The sequence below is a fragment of the Charadrius vociferus genome, unplaced genomic scaffold, assembly GCF_000708025.1.
Source record: "Charadrius vociferus isolate BGI_N301 unplaced genomic scaffold, ASM70802v2 scaffold61, whole genome shotgun sequence".
In the NCBI taxonomy this organism is placed as follows: Eukaryota; Metazoa; Chordata; class Aves; order Charadriiformes; family Charadriidae; genus Charadrius; species Charadrius vociferus.
This window is the reverse complement of record NW_009646945.1, coordinates 3,916,233-3,935,497: the sequence shown is the minus strand read 5'-3', so window position 1 is coordinate 3,935,497 and position 19,265 is coordinate 3,916,233. Positions and strand designations below refer to the sequence as shown.

The 19,265-nt window shown below is 39.2% G+C and overlaps 1 protein-coding gene across 1 annotated transcript in view; it reads right to left on the bottom strand.

Moving 5' to 3' along the window:
* Nucleotides 1-19,265, bottom strand: part of NRP1 (neuropilin 1) — a 113,174-nt gene that overhangs the window by 23,118 nt on the left and 70,791 nt on the right. Inside the window, exons 7-9 of the mRNA XM_009895105.1 lie at nt 9,409-9,564; nt 6,363-6,507; nt 4,403-4,734 (exon numbers count right to left, since the gene is read on the bottom strand). Coding sequence (XP_009893407.1) covers nt 4,403-4,734; nt 6,363-6,507; nt 9,409-9,564 — 633 coding nt within the window. The remainder of the gene's footprint in view (nt 1-4,402; nt 4,735-6,362; nt 6,508-9,408; nt 9,565-19,265) is intronic.

Here is a 19,265-nt window from a genome sequence, read left to right as displayed (position 1 = left end):
ATGGAAAATACATAGTTAAAGCTTCTGGGAAAAGTAATGCATTCCATTTTTCATAAACTCAGTAGCAACCAATCCATCAGGGTCATAACAAGAGCTGAGTGTTTAATGAGACATGTTTTTAAATGACACTCTGATCTGGGGTTTTACTGGGTGACATTTTCAACACTTCTCAGGGAAAAAAAATGGCTGAGGTGAAGATCCTGTCACCTTTTAAGTGGTTACAATAATAATCCAACTATTGAAGAGAAAATTTCAATCTGATTTCCCCCAGTGACAGAGTTTCACAAGTTGTAGTTATTTCAAAAGGCATAAATTAAACTCCAGGAACAGTAGCTGCAAGAGTTCTTCCAGTGAGCTTGCTATTGAATAAGAATAAAAAGAAAGAAAGAAAGAAGAAAGCTGCCTTCTGACAAAACTGCAATATAATCCCACGGGCAAGGCAGGTCAGCAAATGTACATTTCAGACAAAAAGCTCTTCTCTGAGTTGCACTCTGGGTTCTTCAGCCATAAAGCAGCTCTCAATGCTATTCGTTTGATACCTTCGGCTTCTCTTGCAAGTGATCTTTTGCATATAGAACAAGTTATAATTTGTACTTCTAGCAACAACTCAGGTGCCTCCATGGAGATGACTGGACCTTAGAATGAATTAACTGTACAAAGAAACAGTCCTTGCCATGAAGAGTTTATAACCCAAGATAGGCGAAAGGAGTTATTTTTACCCTATTTTATGGTAAAAAATTACTTCAGAATATCATGTATAGAACACTCTACAAAATATTAAAATATATATAAAAATGAAGTAGAAGTGAAGTATTTTCAACTTTTCTTTTCTATGAATTAGTTAAATGGCAAAACATTAAAAAATATCTTCTTTGAACTAGTGTTTGATTTTGGGATTAGAAGAGCTATTATAAAGATACTTCCAACTCACAGCTGCAAAGCCTGTAGCTTTCTTCAGGAAGAAACCACCGGATGCCCTTCATTTTGGATGAGAAAAAAACCCAACCTGCAATTACCTCCTCCTATTGATCTGGGGCAGAGAAAACAGAAGCCATGGGAAAAGCTGGCTGTATTTCTGAAGGCACAAAACCAGCATAGGTAAATCTGCTTGCTGCTTGTATTTTTAGTGCAGTACTAAAAGCCTTGCTTGTTTTTACTGGACACCTCTGCATCATGAACCAATGGTCTACAACCCCTTCTGGCTGTTGGTTAGAGTGCCAGTCGCAAAAGCCAACGATGATGGCAGACTAAGACCAACTAAATTAAAAAAAATAATTTCAGCATTAATGCTTCTGCTCCTACTTCCTAGGGGAGATTGTACCTCCAAGGTGGCTTCAAGGGGCACTGGTTGACCTGGTGTTCTGCCAGTGCTTGGAAGATAGTTGTCAAGAATTCACATGTAGATGGCCTGTCAGATCTAATTAACATGGAATTACATATGATTATATTTGAATAGCAATATAGTGCAAATGATCAGAAAAGCTACCTACCATATGAGAAAGAATGAATGCCATTTTATGTGTAAAAAGTAGACAGACACATGTATCTGAGGAATCCTTGCTTCCTTTTTAATAGTAGTCTTAATAGCAACATATAATAATGAAAACTGTTTTATAAAAGACATCAGTACTGGAGTACTGACACATAGACATTAGAATTCAATAGGCATCTAGAATTATATTGAATCATAATTATATTGAATCATTGTCCTTTGTAGTGCAGAGCTGCCTGTGATTCAATTTTGACTGTTCATTTAAAACACGTACCGATATTCTTTGTGGGGGAGGAGAGTGGAGTATACAGTAAAACTTCACTTTGTGAGTGTCTTTTATACCGGCTATGTCACCAATTCCTTCTCTTCATTACAAAGAAGACTTATATTAAATAACAACTAAACAAAAAAGAAGCTAAACTGGTGAGAGGGAAAAAATTCTCCCTAGTATCTTTCAAAACGAAAATAAACATTACAGAGAAATTTACAAAGGTTGTTCCAAATGGCAGGACATTCAGAAGTCTCTTATGCCAGAAATGATAGCAGGTGTAAAAAAAACCCCAAAAGTGGAAGGAGGAAAGAAGAATGAAAAAGAAAGATAACTTTATGGAGTAAGCTTGGGTAAGACTATAGACAAGAAATACAAATTGGATCTTAAAATGAAAATGGGGTTCTGCGTGGTCGTTTGAGGATTTGTGATGTTCACTCCTCTGAGTGCTTGAGCTAGGCTAAAGCGGGAAACATTCTGCACATTCAAAAATAGCAGAAATTGGGTCAGCCAAAGAGGAAGGAATTATGGTAGTCCTAGTGAAATGAGCTGCAAGCATGGATGACAAGATCATGTTGAGAAACAAGGTGATGTTTCATCCTTTGGACATATTCTGTTGTTAAGTTTAGCTTGTCACTGCTCTTTCTTTTCCTAAAATGCAGTTGTTTGTTTATTGAAAGTCAAGACTTTAACCAAGTGAAACGATGTGTTTCATTTCATATAACAGGGCTGTTTCTAATCCGCCTTCCTGCTGTGACTCATTATAGCATGCTGTCCCATCCAGCTCCACTTACATTTAAAAATACTACATTCCAGTATTAACATTTGAAATCCCTCAGACTCCCAAATAATGGGATTTATCTGATTCTCTTTAAAGAAAACTTGTGCTTCGGAAAAAATTTTATTAAATGTCTTGAATTTTTGGGAAGGATTATAATTATGCCACAAGAGATTTGAATTCCATCCCTCTCCATTCCATTAATCTTGAAAGTTAATTTCTGATAGTGATGAAAGCTGAGGATGGGCTCAGTGCGTTAGTTAGCACACTAGTTTTCTTGTCAAACTGCTAACTTCTGACAATGACGGCAAGTGCTTGTATTAGAAAACAGAAAGCCATGCAGCAGACGGCGCACTGCTTTGAAAGCATATGGCATTATTTTTTTCCCTCGTTGAGCCACAGTGTAGAAGTACATGTCAAAACAACATCTATTTTAGAAAGAAAATGGTTAGATCCCATTGTTGATTTACACTCTCTTCACACTTTATGATGAAGTCAAAACTCATGGTAACAAGAGAAAGGAGCTGACTGCAAAGGCTGAATTCATTTAGTTTTAATCCCCAAAACAAATGATGAAAAGTGATGAGAAGTGAGAAAATGCAGACATATTCAGTGAGATTAAAACAGGAGAGAATGAAGTCCAATATTTACCAAATGTGCCTGGAAAAGCTACATCCATAGGCCCACTCAGCTTTTCCTTTAAGGAAACATAGGTTTGTCCAATGGATGAGTATATATAGCAAAACAGCTTTTACATCTAATTTTCAGACTAACGCAGATGAGATAAAGAGCAACTCTCAGGAGTCCCATCTGCCAAGCACCACACTGATTTTTTTGAGGTCATCTTTGGTATATGATTCCCCGATCATCCCAGTAGTGCAGCACCGGTTCGTGAACAAGACTGCTTGCCCACTGCTTTCCCCTAGGAACAGGGCAGGAGGACTAAAAAAGGGTTGTGCCTTTTGAGGCAAAAATGCACTTTGTGAGCAACAATATCAAAATGGGGCTGGAAAACTTAACAAATGGGATTTGGGATAAATAAGCTAAACACTCAGTGCTATTTATGCCCTGAAATGCATACATTCAAAGACAAACCAAAATAGGTATGTTGCCAGAAACTTTTCTGGGCCACATTAATTTTCTTTCCCTTGGCATCTAACTCAGCAATTCATTTGGCCCTCCTATGTAAATTTCTTATAATCTCTGTTTGAACCAGCTGCCCTTTATTCCCAAGCAACCTCCAAGATGCTTCACTTGTGACACTACAATAGTACTTTTCACTTGGGATGGCATAACACGTTAAAAACTCCATCACTTTCTTTCAGAGGGACTTGGATCAGACCATTACAGAGAGCCTGTAAAGCTCTCGAAGCAGTCTACAGGCAGTTCAGAAATCCAACAGGTACCCCATTGAGTTAAATAACACCATTCTCAATCTGCAGTTCAGATGAAAAAGAAGCAAAAGAAAAGTAATTCAGTGTCTCAAATAAGTTTGTTCAATGTCAGGGGAAAAACTGCAGAGGAAACTCTACTTTTTTGGCAGTGTTGAATATTACCGTTGCATGGGGTTTTGCAGTAAGCCCCAGGCCACAGAGGTGCACCACCCTTGTCAGAAATCAAGCCTGAACTAGCTGTTGAATAAATGAAACCTTTGCTGCAGAGAGAAGCAAACATCCTATGGCCAGCTCCTGCCCTCACGCATGGGATGGTTCCCACAGCATCCCTACAGGGTTGCTGCCCTGGGAGTCCTCCTGCTTGGCTTCATTCCAACTGTGTGCCATTTTTAAGGTCAGAGATAGAAATTTAAGGCAAACTTTTTTTTTTTTAATGCAAGTTTTTTTTAGTCCAGAGCTTTCTTCCTTACCTTTATCTTCTTCTTGCTGGAATCCATGATCATTTTCCAATCTGATCCGTTGTTGCTGTAGCCAATTTTGAATTTTTTCATGAATACTTTGTTTTCTCGGTGCTTGCCTCCTTGGACAATTATGCCCCTCACTTTTTTTTCTTCACCAAGGTCTATTTGAAGCCATTCGTTTGTATATGGATGAGTAGTTGGTGGCAGCGCCCAACCTGAACGGCTCGTTATGAGGCGAGCATTTTCTGGGATCCAGTTTCGATCAACTTGAGTAGATGCAGTAATCTGAGAGTCAGGAATGAGCCCAGACACCATACCCAGCATCCCAGAGCAAGGATAATCTACAGAGAAAAAAAGTATTAAAATAAATAGTTAATCTGAACAAGCACCAAAACAGAAACAGGACATATCAGTCAATTCAACTAGCATAAGCAATTCCTTATTTCTTTCTTATATCCAAAATAATCTCTTTGGATTTGTATATAATTTTCATTTGTTCAAACTTGCACATCCTAGTTTTGGCAGGAAGTACCAAAATACCACAAGTATTTCTGGCTTGATGGGAACCAAAACGATCTGAATATCCTATTCTATTCTTGTTTTCTATTCTTCTTGCTAAGGCAAAGGGTGCAGGGTCACATCTGAATTTGTGAATATTTCCCTAGAGAAGACTTCCAAAATCAGCCAAAACCTGGTTGCAGATTACTTAATTTTGGTGACATTGGAAATGGAAATCTTTCATATGTTCTGTAAAATATAATTTATTGCTGAACTTGAGATTTTTCTGTTGCATTTCTTTGGTCTCTCAGGCTTTTTCAAATGTCACAAAAGCTAAAGAGTTGCTTCTTTTATGGTCCCAGATAAATACAAATTAGAAGTAGAAAAAGCTGCTAACAAGGAATGAAGATTTCCAATATAGAAGTAACAGTGGTTCTGCTGCTATTACCTTGATCTAATGTGAAAAGATTTCATAGAATGACCTGGAATTCTATAACACAGTAATCAGCAATCTTATTTTCCTGCTGTCTGGAAACCAGTCCTGAGAAACATTTTCAAGACTAAAGAAAAAAAGATATATTCCTAGAACTATTAAATTTTAGTACCAATGAACTGTATGAAGTGCTATAAAATGACGTTAGGTATTTTTTAGGAAAATCAGCTTTGTAAAAAATATTGAATAATTAAAATTTTCTTTAATCTAGAACTTGTTGTATTTTTACTTTATGTATAAAACCACCTCCATTTTGTAGGAGATGTAGAAATCCTAAAAACTAGAAAATCCTAAAACAAATAAGGACTTCAAAAACATCCCTGCGTGTGCCTGGTTTGTTTTTTTTTTTTTTTTCAAGATAGCATTTTGATGATAATGAATGTCTTTTGCTGTTACTTCAGAAAGCATTTTGGACAGTTATTTTGGTAGTTAACTGTGTCACATAAAGGAGTTACATTCCAATACTGATCACTAGTGGGAACCTGACTATATATGTCTAGTTGCTTGAATAGGCTTCAGATCTAAGTGTTTGTACCTTGCAATGCTTTTAAACCTAGTTATGTATGGTTGTTCCTTGTGAAACCTGCTGAGAACTACCTACAAATAGCAGGCATGAGAGAGAGGGACTGGAAGGTTAGGAAGGAAAAAAAAAAAGGGAATTTGCAAAATGTCTGTGTATGTCAGGTATTTTGCATGGAGATGTAAAATAATTGCAAGAAAAGTAATTAAAGCTTACTTTTTTCACTTCTTAAAGCTGAACGCCTAAAAGATAATGCCAGAACAACATTCAGATAACATTGGATATTTGGGTTGTCTCTTTTATTTTCTTTATGGTGTTGTTTGTCTTTTTTTTTTTTTTCACATTTCTACATTCAGACCCCAGTGGAAATTATAAAGATGCATTTCACTCATAAAAATAAAAACCACAGCTTATGCACAATAAATTCCCTTGGTTTTAAAATCCTTCCCAAGACCTACCTGTTATCTTGCAGCCATAAACTTCAAATCTCAGTGATACTCCATTTTCCCAAGACACAGGTCTAATTCGCACAAATCGTGTTAAAACTGGTTTGGCAAAAGGTCTGTAAACAACCTCAGTGGGATTGCTATTCCCTTGAAACACCTTTGTGTGGAAAGAAAAAAGTATATATTTGTTAGGCATTCACTTAAATGGTGTTTATAATTCTGTGTTTTACAGATAGTTACGATACAAGGTCTAACCAGGGTTATTTTGGGGGATGGAGGGGTGAGACAAAAGACTTGCATGGGGAACCATTTCATTAAACACCTAACACAATTTTTGCAGACAGGTAAGCTTTCCTTGAGGAGGAAAAAAGAAGGTATAAGGTGTTCAATGATACAAAAAAATACTTGCCATCTGCAGAGTCCCATAACACTCCATAATGCTGCAGAGCAGACCAGGAGAGCTCAGGGCCATCGAGAGCAGGAGCTTACCTGAGTGCAACAAGGGTTTGTCCACTCCCTGACTATTTTGAGGTGTTCCTAATGCCCAGATCTATATGCAGGAATGATATACACTGGTCTTGGTCACCCATGGACTGCTGTGTCCTGGAAGAATCCCTCAGTGCCCATTTAGGACAGTTTTTTTCCTCGTACACTTGTAGAATGATGCAAAAAGCTACAGAACCTCAGGCCTAAATTAAAGGTTCGGATTTAAATTAGACCACATAAAAATCCTATATGGCGTTAGAATAAAAACATACATTATTTTGTTATCCTTGGGCTTAGGAGTTTTGCAGAGTGCATCGTGCAAGCCTCGCTTTGTTAACCTTCGTCTTTAAATCCTTTTAAGCAAGTACTCAGACTTTCTTTCTCCTTGCATATTGAGATGGAAGTCTATTTAAAATCTATATAGCAGGCTCTAAGACTTTGTCTGCGTCCCCCAAGGCTAACAGTCAAATTAGATGAACAAAGAGACTTCCACAAGAAGGGACAGGATTGTGCCGTGCTTTCATGTTGAGGATCCTGCAGCCACGCTCCTTCCTAGCGGAGCTGAAACCTTGCAATGTTCTAGTCCAAAGAAGGTGATTCAGTTTCCTGCTTCTTCGTCATGTAAAGAGGACCAATTTCCTGTTGTTTTCCATGGATACAACCCCCCCTCCTTTTATGGGAGATTCTCCCATTTCTTACACACAGTGTCTACTTTCCTGTTTGTTACTTGCAATAACTGCACTAATTTGGAGCGGAGGCCAGCAGCGCACAGCTCTCAACTCATCAGGCTCAGTTATATCTCAAGGAATTTAATATAGGAGTTTCATATCTAGCAAGAGATTTTAAAAGGAGCTACGTTTCTTTTCAGCAACTTTTTTTTTTTCTCTGGGAGGACCTGCTGTATTTTTCTTAAGGTCTGCATCTCACAGAGGAAATGAGTCTTTCCCAAAGTACACAACTCCTTCTGTGTGGTTAGTGCAACACTCGTGTGAGGCTGCCTGGAAGAGATCCGTGGCTGCCTGCTTTTGTTCCTTCAGTAGCTGCCTCTCCTTAACTTTTCATTTGAACAGAGATATCAGAGGGATGCTTCTGTGTGGTTTTTTCTTGTCCTCATCAACAGCAAAGTATTGCCACTTTAGAAACCTGATTTTTTTTGTAAACCCTTTGAACAAATAACACAGGTTTATGAAGCATTCTCATAATGAAGGATAGCATGTACAATAGAAACTCATGTAAAATATACTCTTGGAGAGTTTACAAATTGAAGCTGGTAATGAAAATCAGGCACGGTCTGATTTTGAAAGAGGCATTTGTTCAGATTACAGGAACCAGAGCCAGGAAACCCTGTGTCTCATACCAGCCGCAGCGTTGGCTCCTCTTGTGACTTTGGGCCAGTCAGTTATTGTACCTTTATACATCATTACACAGTGCCCACATTGTGGCATTTGACCTTCTAAAATTCCTTCTCTGTAAAACCAGGATAATACCTGTCAAAGAGGAGCTTTCAGGATTCATTTTTTATTGTTTTATAAAGTGCTTCAAAGAAGAAAGATGCATGTGTTAAACACTGCCACCATTTTGATTAGATAAATGTAGTGGACTTGGCATAGCACTTACAGATGAATCAGGGAAAAACCAGTAACCAAATATTTAGAGCTAGATATGGTTACACTGATAGAGTTTAATATTACACAGCTCTTCTGGGTCTTCACAGAGGGCTCACAAAAAGGCTATTTTGAAGGGAGGTACCACAAAACCTTTCCAGTTGCATCAGCCCCTGGCAGCCTCCAGGGATGCTGCTCCCGGGCACATCCTGAGCGAGGTGGGAAGGAAGGCACAGCCTCACTGGGACTATTCATGTGAGAGTTGGAGCAGAATTGACTTCTCAGTAATGAGCTTTATGCTCATGGTAGCGGATAATGGAGATTTTTCTTATGAGTGTCTAAAGCTGTTTCATTGGGAGGTCACAGAGAGGAAATCTGCCGATAAATGGAAAGGTGATAAAAATCTATAAGGATAGAAAGATATGCCTAATTATCTGTCTGCATGACCCCCATCACTGAGGTGCTCGGAAGTGTAACAACTACTAAGGACTTGCTAGCACTCCTGCAAGACAGCATGGCTATGCACAGGGAGCTGACGCACTGATACACTGCATAGTATGATTTTGGATATCTGGATATCTCTGGATAAGAGCTTCACTGCAGATAGAGGACCTACATATTTTTTAAAAGGTTTCCCATGTTTTTCTCAAGGTCACACAGAAAATCTCTGGCAAACTGGGAAACAGCACATTCCAGGGAAAAGACCCAAACCACTCAAATTCTGGTGGGTACAACAGGTCGTGCCACATCTTGCACCCTTTTCAGCTGCTCTAGGCTTTGGATGAACAATTTCTGTGGCCCATTACTAAGGAGACAATAGCTATCTTTTGGATTTGGGATATTGTAAACTCTGATCATGCTGATTAAATCTGTGATAACTTATTCCTCATTTCTTAACAACTGAGAGTAACTAGACAGATCAATAGCCTATTTCTTGGCCGAACAGAGGTGAAAGAGAAAAGACTTACAACAGGCTTGTTTCCTTCCTTCAGCGTAATCCAGTCCTCTCCATTGGAGCTGACATCTACGCGGTACGTTTTCAGATAATATTCTTTCTTTGTTTCTTTTGAGATGGCTCCTTGGGTCCCAATTCCAGAAACAAAGCGGAGAAGGCCTAGATCTACCTGTGATAAGGAATGAATTGGGATGTGAAGACAATCAGTTCAGAGCATAACAGTAATGCAGAAGTGACACCCCATTCACACCCCCCCCCCCCCCCCCGTTTTACAAAGATAATAAGGATTTTATATAAAGGAAATAGCAACACATTGTTGATAATAACATATTCATTAATCTCTTTTGTAAACAGTGTCATCACAGGAGATGGGAACACGTGCCTAATTAGCCAGAAGGGCTATGCACATGCCAGAGAATTCTCTTTCCTCTAGTGGGCAGGAACCAGAGATGCCATCAGTGGGAGTGGGAACCACCAGAGTGCAGAGAAGTTACTAGAAGTTACTATCCTCAGGGACCAGTCTGGTGAACAATGTTACTTAATAATTACATTAACTACCTTGCATAGATTCTAGTAAGATTGGCTGAGGGCAGAAAGCTGGAAGGCATTGTCAATACAGAGGAGAGTCATACAGTGAGAACTGAATGACCCTGAGGACTGCAGTATTAGAAATGGGATGAAATTTAATAGCATAACATGAAAGTTGTTCACTTAGGGAATGATAACAAGAATTCTGCAAAAACCCAGGAGCTCATCACTTGCAAACAGAAGAGGAGAATAGAATCCCATGGTGTATTAGTTAGTCACAAGATAATTACGAATCACTGTGTGATTTTGTTGGGAAAAAGGCAAATCAGTTACTTGTACCATATGAAGTATTTGAAGAAATCAGAAAGAAACATTAGCACAAGTGCAATAATTCTGTTCCAACTGTCAAATATAGTGAACTTTAATCATTAGAAAATAATGGCATTTTGAACTTGCTGGAGAAATGAATGCTATAGTGTGCACACGAATGCACGTTAGAGGCCTTCTGTCTTCTACACTCATTCTCTCCCTTTCTCTTTCTCTCGTGAAGTTACATTGCAAACAATGGACAGCCTTCTCCACCCCCAGTTATTTATTTGTCATCCAGATCTGTTTCCTCATGTAGTTCATTATGTGGCATCACAGAAGATGTATCGGCATAGTTGGGAGGATGATGTACGGTGCAGGACTGCAGCTACCCAAGTCAGTTCTGCTGGCAAAAGAAACCTTTGTCCTGGTGCACAAGTCCAGCTGCCAAACGGCTGATACTCTGCACAGAACTTTCTCACAGCCAGGTCGGTGACCACAGCTTTGAAACACCTGCCATTTCCTCCCAGCCTTTCTTTAGCCTTAACAACAAACAAATCTAACTCAAATTCATCACCCTTTTTCTCTACAGCTAGAACCTTCTTTTTGTTTCCCAGAACAAACCATTTAATTTCAATATAAAATGATACTATTCACAAAATACTAATCAGAGTAATTTATTCCCCTAAACTTCAGTTGTCCAGACTTCAGTAGGATAATAATAGGTTGAATTAACCCTTCTCAAATGAATGTCCCATGAATGTCTCAGGCTTTTTCATTATTTCCAAAGTACACAGGATGCAGAATATATGTCCCCTGTGTCCCACAGGCATCCTTTTTCCTGGATGTATGTCATATATCCAAAGGCGCTGGAGTGGTTAAATCAACATGCTCTGCATTCTCTCTCAAAAGTCTGAAGGAAGTGCTGTTGAGGACAAACTGGCTTCTTTCTCAATGCCCATGTCATAGGGAAGGCATTTTGAAGTCTTCCAACACAAGAATAGCAGCCTTGTGTGTCGCAGATCGAACCAGCTTTCAGGGCAAAGCCCCTGCCCCAGTCTTTAAGGCTGGTAAAGTCTATATGCAACATTTTAGCCCTTGTCTTTAGGGGTCAAATACTGCAACATTTTGTTTTGTCGTGATAAAAAAAAAAATCAGCCTTAAAAAAAATAAAAAATCCCAGCACCGCCTTACAAAAACAATCAAGTGATTTAAAGTAACTGGAGAGTCTCAGATGTTAGATTGTTGCAATCTGAAAGTTAATGGGGGAATCTGGGCATCATTGCGCTGAGCAATCTCAGCTTAACTTCAAATGCTCTCCAAACTGTACTCTGCTGATTGTAAAGTGTGCTGCACTGAGTTATGTCCAATACCACATTCACTTCCAGGCTGAAGTGCACTTGAAAATCTGGAAGTCTGAGGGAGTGCAGAGCTAAGTTATTTAAATGATCTGCTTCTCTTACAATTTGAAACAGCTCTTCAGTTTTGAAATGATTAGGGTCCCAAGCCTGTACTGTTCCAACTGATTTGAAATGATTCTAGTAGGGGCTTTTTAATATACAGTAAGTACTTCATTGTGAATAAAGTCAAGCAATGGCCTATTACAAGAGTTCTAGGTATTTGAAGCCAAGTTAAAATTTAACATTGGGGGTTTAGGGGAAGGTTTGATTAGTTGATGCCTGAGTTAACAATTACACCTACCGGTCACTGACTGTTCAGGCGACTCAGGCTTGTCCCATCAAAGAACTTCAGGCCCCCAAATTTTGCTTGGTCCCAAATGCTGGTTGGTATTCAATACATCCCCTTAACTCCTGAGGCACTGAATATCCTACGGCATCTATCCCACTGCTCAGAACTAAGTCCTAAACACGCAGAGGATATAGACATCTACCCTCATGCCCGAAACCTGGCAGAATTCAAAAGGCAGGCAGAAATTCTCCTGCCAGATGTTAGCAGCTCACTGGGAGAGACAGACTCTGAGAAGACCTCTAATTTATTGCCTATAGGTAGGGAAGAGGCAACCTCATTAGTGCTCCTGGCTCCAGTAACTGTGTAATACAGTACAGACGGAGGGAGGCATCTCTTCTTGTTAGGGAGAACATCTCTTCACATAGATGTGCTCTCTCTGGATCAACAAATCTTTACCTGCTTCTTGAAAACTGGAACTATGTCAACAGCAGTCCTCTGCTGGAGCACTAGAGGCTGATGGCTGGAGTGTTCAGCTGTGTGCCACAGCTTTAAACCCCTTGCAAAATCAAGCTGTAACCCCCGGCATGCCGCATGCCAAGGGGGTGTTTGCTCACAAGCTGACAGAGGGAAAAAGAATAAACTTTCTCCATAGCGTTTTGTGAGAAAGAAGCAGCACAAACAAGAAGGGTGGGGCTAAGCAGACGAGAAGTGGAAGGGTTGGAGTTTTTAGTACTACCTTTGTGTCAGTGCAGAGGTCCAGGAGAGAGGTAGAGCTTAAGGCGTTTTTCACCCTTTGACAGTTCTCTGTGGTGGCCTCCGGAGAGGAACTGCTCCTCTCCAGGTGCATGAAAACAGAATTGCAACACTGAGCACCCCTCTGTGGTGCCTAAGTATGTTTGTAAATCAAGTTCTAAATGTACCAATCTTCTTCTCTAAGTAAGGTGATAGAAATAAATTATGTAGAAGACTACCTTGGAAACTGCGTGACACATCTTAAGGGGCTGTTAAGCTTACCTTCATTAATCACTTTGTGATGTATTTTGTTTTCTTTCTAATGTCTTTTGAAAGTTTACCTTCTGTAAAATGCAAAATTGTGCATAAAATACACATTCTAAATGGCACGGGGATTGCTCAGAGCTGACGTTCAACCATATCAACTGCTATTAACAAATGGAGCCTGAAGGTACCAAAATGCAGCTGTGGTAAGACACAGTTCTTCCATACTATGCTATCCAGAGGAACTGTTGACAAGGACAGCAGCTCTAGTACAGCTGTGTCACCAAACAGATAGGAATTCTCCTGCTTTTTGGAGGCTTATGCTTATAAAGTCCAACTGTCTGTGTAATTTTTAGTCAGCTTAGCATGTCCTCTCCACAGAGGTCTCCAAGTGTTAACGTGACCAGAGGTAACCCATTTTTCTCAGATCTAGCCTCCTCCAGCTGAGATAGTAATACAAATCTTTAACAACTAGCTTTTTGTTTTGGGTTTCTTGTGCTTTTTAGTTTCAAGAACTTGTGTTTCACGTTAAAATGAACTGTGGAGAGAGGGGGTGATGAAATACAGTACTTTTGAAGAAGAACATCAAATGCATTTCCCTGCAATTATTTGACATTTAACTTTCTGCACATATGATAAACAAACATCTGGTATTTATTTTAGAGGATGCGAGCGATTTTGTAAGTTATTGCATGCTGTATGGCTGTGATCCGAGACAGACAGCTGTCTCCTAACCTGAAATCTTGACATTTCATTTCCATGACCAGAGTTTCAGCTCTAACCAACTGTGGTCTGTTGCTAGTTCTTTTTTTCTTTCTTTTTTTTTTTCAAATTTTGTTCACTTTCATTCATATTCATTCATATTAAAAAGCATAACTCTTCTGGAAAATGATGTCTTAGGGCCTTATCCAAAAACACAGCCTTTGATAATTGCCTGTGTTGCAATGTGACTGCCTTTATTGGTAACTATGAGACTGGGAACAGACTTGCCTATAGGAATTGGCTCCTAACTTCCAAGAAACGAGGAACATCTCAAATGTGTATTTCTTTTTTCCAGGAGAGAAATGTTCACATAAAAAAGGCCCAGTTGTTCCTATTTCTAAAATCAATTTCTTTCCTGTGAAAGCATATTGCAAGACACGAGCTGTTTCTACAGATGAATTACTTCCTCTCTATTTATTCTGCAATATCTTTTAGCATCCAGGAAAAATATTTTCATCGCAGTCTTACTGTCTCTGAAAAATGTGGGTGGGTGACACATTTTTAAGACATAGATATGCAAGGGGTGGCATATGCATTTTATTAGAGACCAGTTGAGGAGAAGGAAAAAGAATAACATTTAGCTCTGCACAATATATCATGTAGCAAATCTTAGCAAACTGCTGGATAAGGAACAACATGCAACACGCACAACTTGAAATGAATATTGCTGCTTCCTGTCGTCATACATAATCATGTCATAGCATGGAAGACCTTCTTTTCAGAATTAAAATCTGCCTTGCTAAATAAAATGCAGTCATTGAGGGAGCTGTAGCAAGGGAGCAGTTTTACCAGCTTTTAACACTCCTACTGTAGGTCTGTTCAACAGCCTGAGAAAATAAAGGACAAAGTGCTGGAGTTTGATTAACAACAGGAAGCTTTTTGTTGTGGGCATCTCTTGTGGCTTGAAAAGCTGTATAATCCATCACTTGACACAACATACCAAAGTAAATATTTTTAGAGAACTGTGTCATTTCCCTAGATAGCATACAGTGCTCTGGGTCAGATTAACTGTTGTGACGCTTCACTGTTCTTCTGTCAAGTATTTAATTAAGCAAGAGTTGATCTTTTTTATTAGGCATTGCTGTTGATTTGACCAATCATGCTTTCCCATAATGTATATATAACTATGGCTTAATTCCTTTATTTATTGAGCTTTAAGTAAAGAAGAATATAATGCTAAGTAAAAATGGCATAGGTTCTAGTGGAAATTCTGAAAATAGTTTAATTAATTTAATTTGAAAATTACTTCCAACAGTCTGTGTCCTTGAAATGAGTAGTCATTACAAGAGCACAACTCCTTGATTAATGACAGGGTGTAAATATTCATCCTGGCTTTAAGTGAAAATAGTGAAGGCTGTAAACCATCTCAGATCTTTGTGCAAAAGTCTCAATGATATTTGTGGCATCTCCATGAAGAAAGTGAGGACATCTCCCCCGAGTCACTGAAGTCTTTCTCATTGACCTTGACAGCAACATCCTGAAAGCCCCAGAAGAGAAAGCAGCTAATCACATGCTCACCTTCTAGTCTGTGCCTAACAACTGTCCTTAGTCCGTATGCTTTGCTGAACTGATGCTTATGTGACTTGGCAAAAATGGGGAAGCATGAAAGAGAAGATGAGCAAACGTTCATGCCAAAGAAACAGGAATGCTTGGCAGCAAAAAGGAAATGAACTTTCTTTAGCAGTTGAAATATTCTTCACAGTCTTTACCTGCTGCCCAAATCTTCTTCTGCAGCAGAAAAAACTCGAGTGTAAAGATTCCCCCAACTGAAAACAAATAATAGACTCAAAGGATGCTGACACACTGAGATACTGATGCTGGGACTGCAGTATTGAGTACAGTAATTATTTTTTTTCCAGAGGCAGATCAGCCAGTTTCTACAAGAGAAAATTTAAGATAATGATGAAAAAGTACGACTGATGAACATAAGAGAACTTCAGTCATCATTATGGGGATGGTTTGAGAAGGAAAAGATGTAGAAAGTGTAAGAAAAATGAAATTCAGAAACAAAAAGAAAAAAGAAAGGACAAGAAAAAATGAAAGAAAAGGCCTCTGTGTCTCTGACAGAGAAAAGATAATGCTTGTGTGGGCTGTGTTGCATCTGGATTCATGGCACATTCTCCCACTCTTATGTTAATTTTTTTTTGCATAAATCAGAAGCAACTAATTAAAAAAGAAATATTTAATTCTGACATGTTCTTTGAACTGGTGTTCCATCTGGTTCTGTTTGAATAGTAAAATCTGCTGTAGTTGTAAAAATTGGCAAGCAGCACTCTGGTAAAGAGAAACAAAAGAGACTCAGTACAGCAGGTTAATACACTAGCATTTCAACTTGAGACATTTCCAGAATTCAGCAAACCAAATCGCTCCAGTATGGAAACTATAAAGATCAAATGTGAAAGAGAAATGCTGTGAGTGGGCCGGGAGAAGCATTGCCACTGGTACACATTAGCTCTGCGTGATTTTTTTTAGTGTGAGTCTTTGAAGGCGTTTGGTTTAAAAGCAAGGGCAATGCAACGCTCCCCTGAAATGGGCGCGCTGTATTCTATGAAATGCATCCAGTGCACATGCAGTGATAGGGAACGATCCTTCTGCTATTCATTTGCAAGCTCCACCTTACGCATTCATGTGGTGTTCTGATGTAACACGATCGTTATTCAGAAGACTCAGAAAATACCTTCTTCTTAATTTACTTTTTTTTACTTGAAAACTACTTAAAGCCTGAACACCAAGATACAATAAACTCTGATAACAAAGGGAGGAAAATGTAATCGTATTGGGATTTCTATAGACTCTGTGATCTAAGTAATCAGCATCTTATGCCATTTGAACCCTCCCCTGTAGCAATGAAGAGAAAGGCTGATTAACTCCCAGTGCTTTAGAAAAAGATTGTTTTACATCTTGCAGGAGCATATCTTGCTGTGAAATATTACTTCTTTAAAATGAAAACCTTTGCTTCGGCACTACATTAACTTGCAAATGGATAACCTAAGACACGTACAATGACTTGGTCAAAAAAGGAGGAATGTGAATGGCCCCTTTCTCCAGCTAAGATACTTAGGAACCCTTGCTGAGCAATAAATGAGTCAGGAACGTAATACTTTTAATTAACGTTTTCTGAATACTTATTTGTAATTTACATTTAATTTTAAACCTGAGCTTAATCCTCTGATCTGGAATGAAGACAACTATTTAGTGCAGTTTGAATGTAACCTTCCCCAGTTTGTGTTAGAAACTATAGAAAAAGGAAACTCTATAGCAATACTTGCAGAACCACTCTTTTCTGAGAGGACGTAATTGTGGGACTTTTTTTTCCCCAAGTGTACTGAGCAACTAATGCACAAATGGGAAACAAGTAATCCAAAGCTCCTCTATCAGACTGCTTCACATGTGAATAACTGGGCTTTGGGCAGAAAACGCTGAATTTTGCCCATAAAGTTCTTCTGTAGCATTTTTTTTACCAGCTGCTGTACTCTTGAAATCAGAGGGCACAGGTAGCAGGGCTCCATTTATAATACATTTTGGTATTTTGAATGTAAGTACAATATTGCACATGCATAAACACACAGAAATAACCTCTGCTTCCTCCTGTTTCACAGCATACCTATGCTAATGGGGAAGGAAGCCGGTAAGTGAGGGGATGATATAATATGCAGGGTTAAACCTCTGCTGTCTCAGACAGCACACCTTGATGGCGTAGATAAATCTGACTGTGCAATCACTGTGTTCAAAGAGAGTTCCACTGAAATCACTGGAATTTGTTACACTCAGATATTTTTGAAAGTCCAGGCTTTGGGTTTTCTGTAAAAAATAGCAACAAAATGGGGAAAAACTGCCTTTGTCTAAGATTTAATACTTTTTAAACCTAATTTCACTTGCAATTGGAATAGGTGTATAACCTGTGTCACACAGAAATATATGTATTTTCTTGTGATCAGCTTTCTCATCTTGGAAAATCGGCGCAGTCTCTTTAAATCAGTCAGTCATCCACAGGAGTCTGCATTCATTTATTCTCTGTTAAATGGAACTGTCAGTTTTGTTGCACCAAAATTCGATTTTCTATTTCATACACATTGTGTATGATGATTTTAATTTACTACTGGGTCACCAAGCAAGTCACTGCTTTTTTAAAATATGAGTTTCTGCTGCCTTCTAGAAAAATGTCAAGTAGCTGCAGTGAGATGGTGTGGTGAGGGTACTGCAAATGTGCAGTGAAAAACGAGAGGCAAAGACTACACATGCAAAGATCATTTTGCTTTTTCCTTGGTGTGTCCCTCAAAGCTCCGAGGGAATGCACACATATAGATGAAATACTTCTGGGGCTTGGATTTGGAAGATGCAATGCTGAGGGCGGTCCTCTCATCCCGTGCCAGAGGAGGAAGCGGGACAGCACAAGGGATGGTGCAGGCTAGTGACTACCAAGTAAATTGCCCCCTGGTGCCAAAGCAAACCAGTGAGACTGGCTGCACCCCAGCTCTGCCCTTCTCTCAACAAAGCCCACTCAAACTCCACCCATGGGCATTACATTTCCAGGGTTTTCCTGACCAAAGAATGGTGCCCGGTTTGTGCAGCCCCACCTGCGCTCTCTAAAAGTTGCTCTATCTCCAGCTATGTAAAGCAGCTATGCACAGCTATTGATTTTCAAGTGCTGTGGATTTTTAAAACAAACACAGGATGTGTTTTCTTAGTTAAGCATATCATTAAAAGCAGGGAACACTCCTATGGACATTTAATTCTTATGGCCTGATAAGAACATTTTAAAATTATGTCAGCCCTTCAGCCCATAGCTTGAATTTAACAGGATTTGCAATGGAGGAGCCTGCTCCTGTCTGTATTAAGGCTGAAAGCTGCCTTAGTCTATAGTACAATAATATATAACCTAAATACGACCAGTTAAAATATGCCCTGGTTTTATATGTGTTAGGACAAATTAATCTTTTCAGCAGCTTCAGAGAATCCACGCCAGAAATGAATTTGGCCCAAAGTGTTCAACGCAGGAGGCTACAATGAAGAGAAGGACCGGACTAGATAGGTACAGCTGGTTGGTGGAAGTTACATGTAAACAGTACTTCTCTGATGAGAGCCGGTTGTTCCTGAAAACAGAGGAACGCAACCTCAGCTTAATGTTTGGTCAACTGTGTTTTCTCTGCTGGTAGGTTTTATCAGACAGCTGTGAAGTTTACTCTGATGCCTTTTTAACCCATTTTTTAAAACCGTGAATGAAAACAATAAAGATAAAGTAAAAATAGAAGTATTTTCCTGTTAAAATACACCTTTTTTTTTATCTTTTTTTTTTTTTTTTGGGGGGGGGGGGGAAGAAGACAAATTGCTTTCTGAAGGGCAGGTATTTACCATTTGGAAGAAATCTCATTTATCCTTCCACTTCACCTATTTTGCCACTGCTGTGAAAATGTCACCTAATGGGCAGAACAGAATTAAACTGGGACAGAAAAACAGGATGGCACAAGGATAGGAGAAGCAAATAATAGCTCAGCAACAGAAAATCTGGAGCACGGATGCTGGGATGGGGAAAGGCCCATAGGACTCATGAACTCTTCAGCTTCATACTACCGTGCAGGTGTGGAAAGA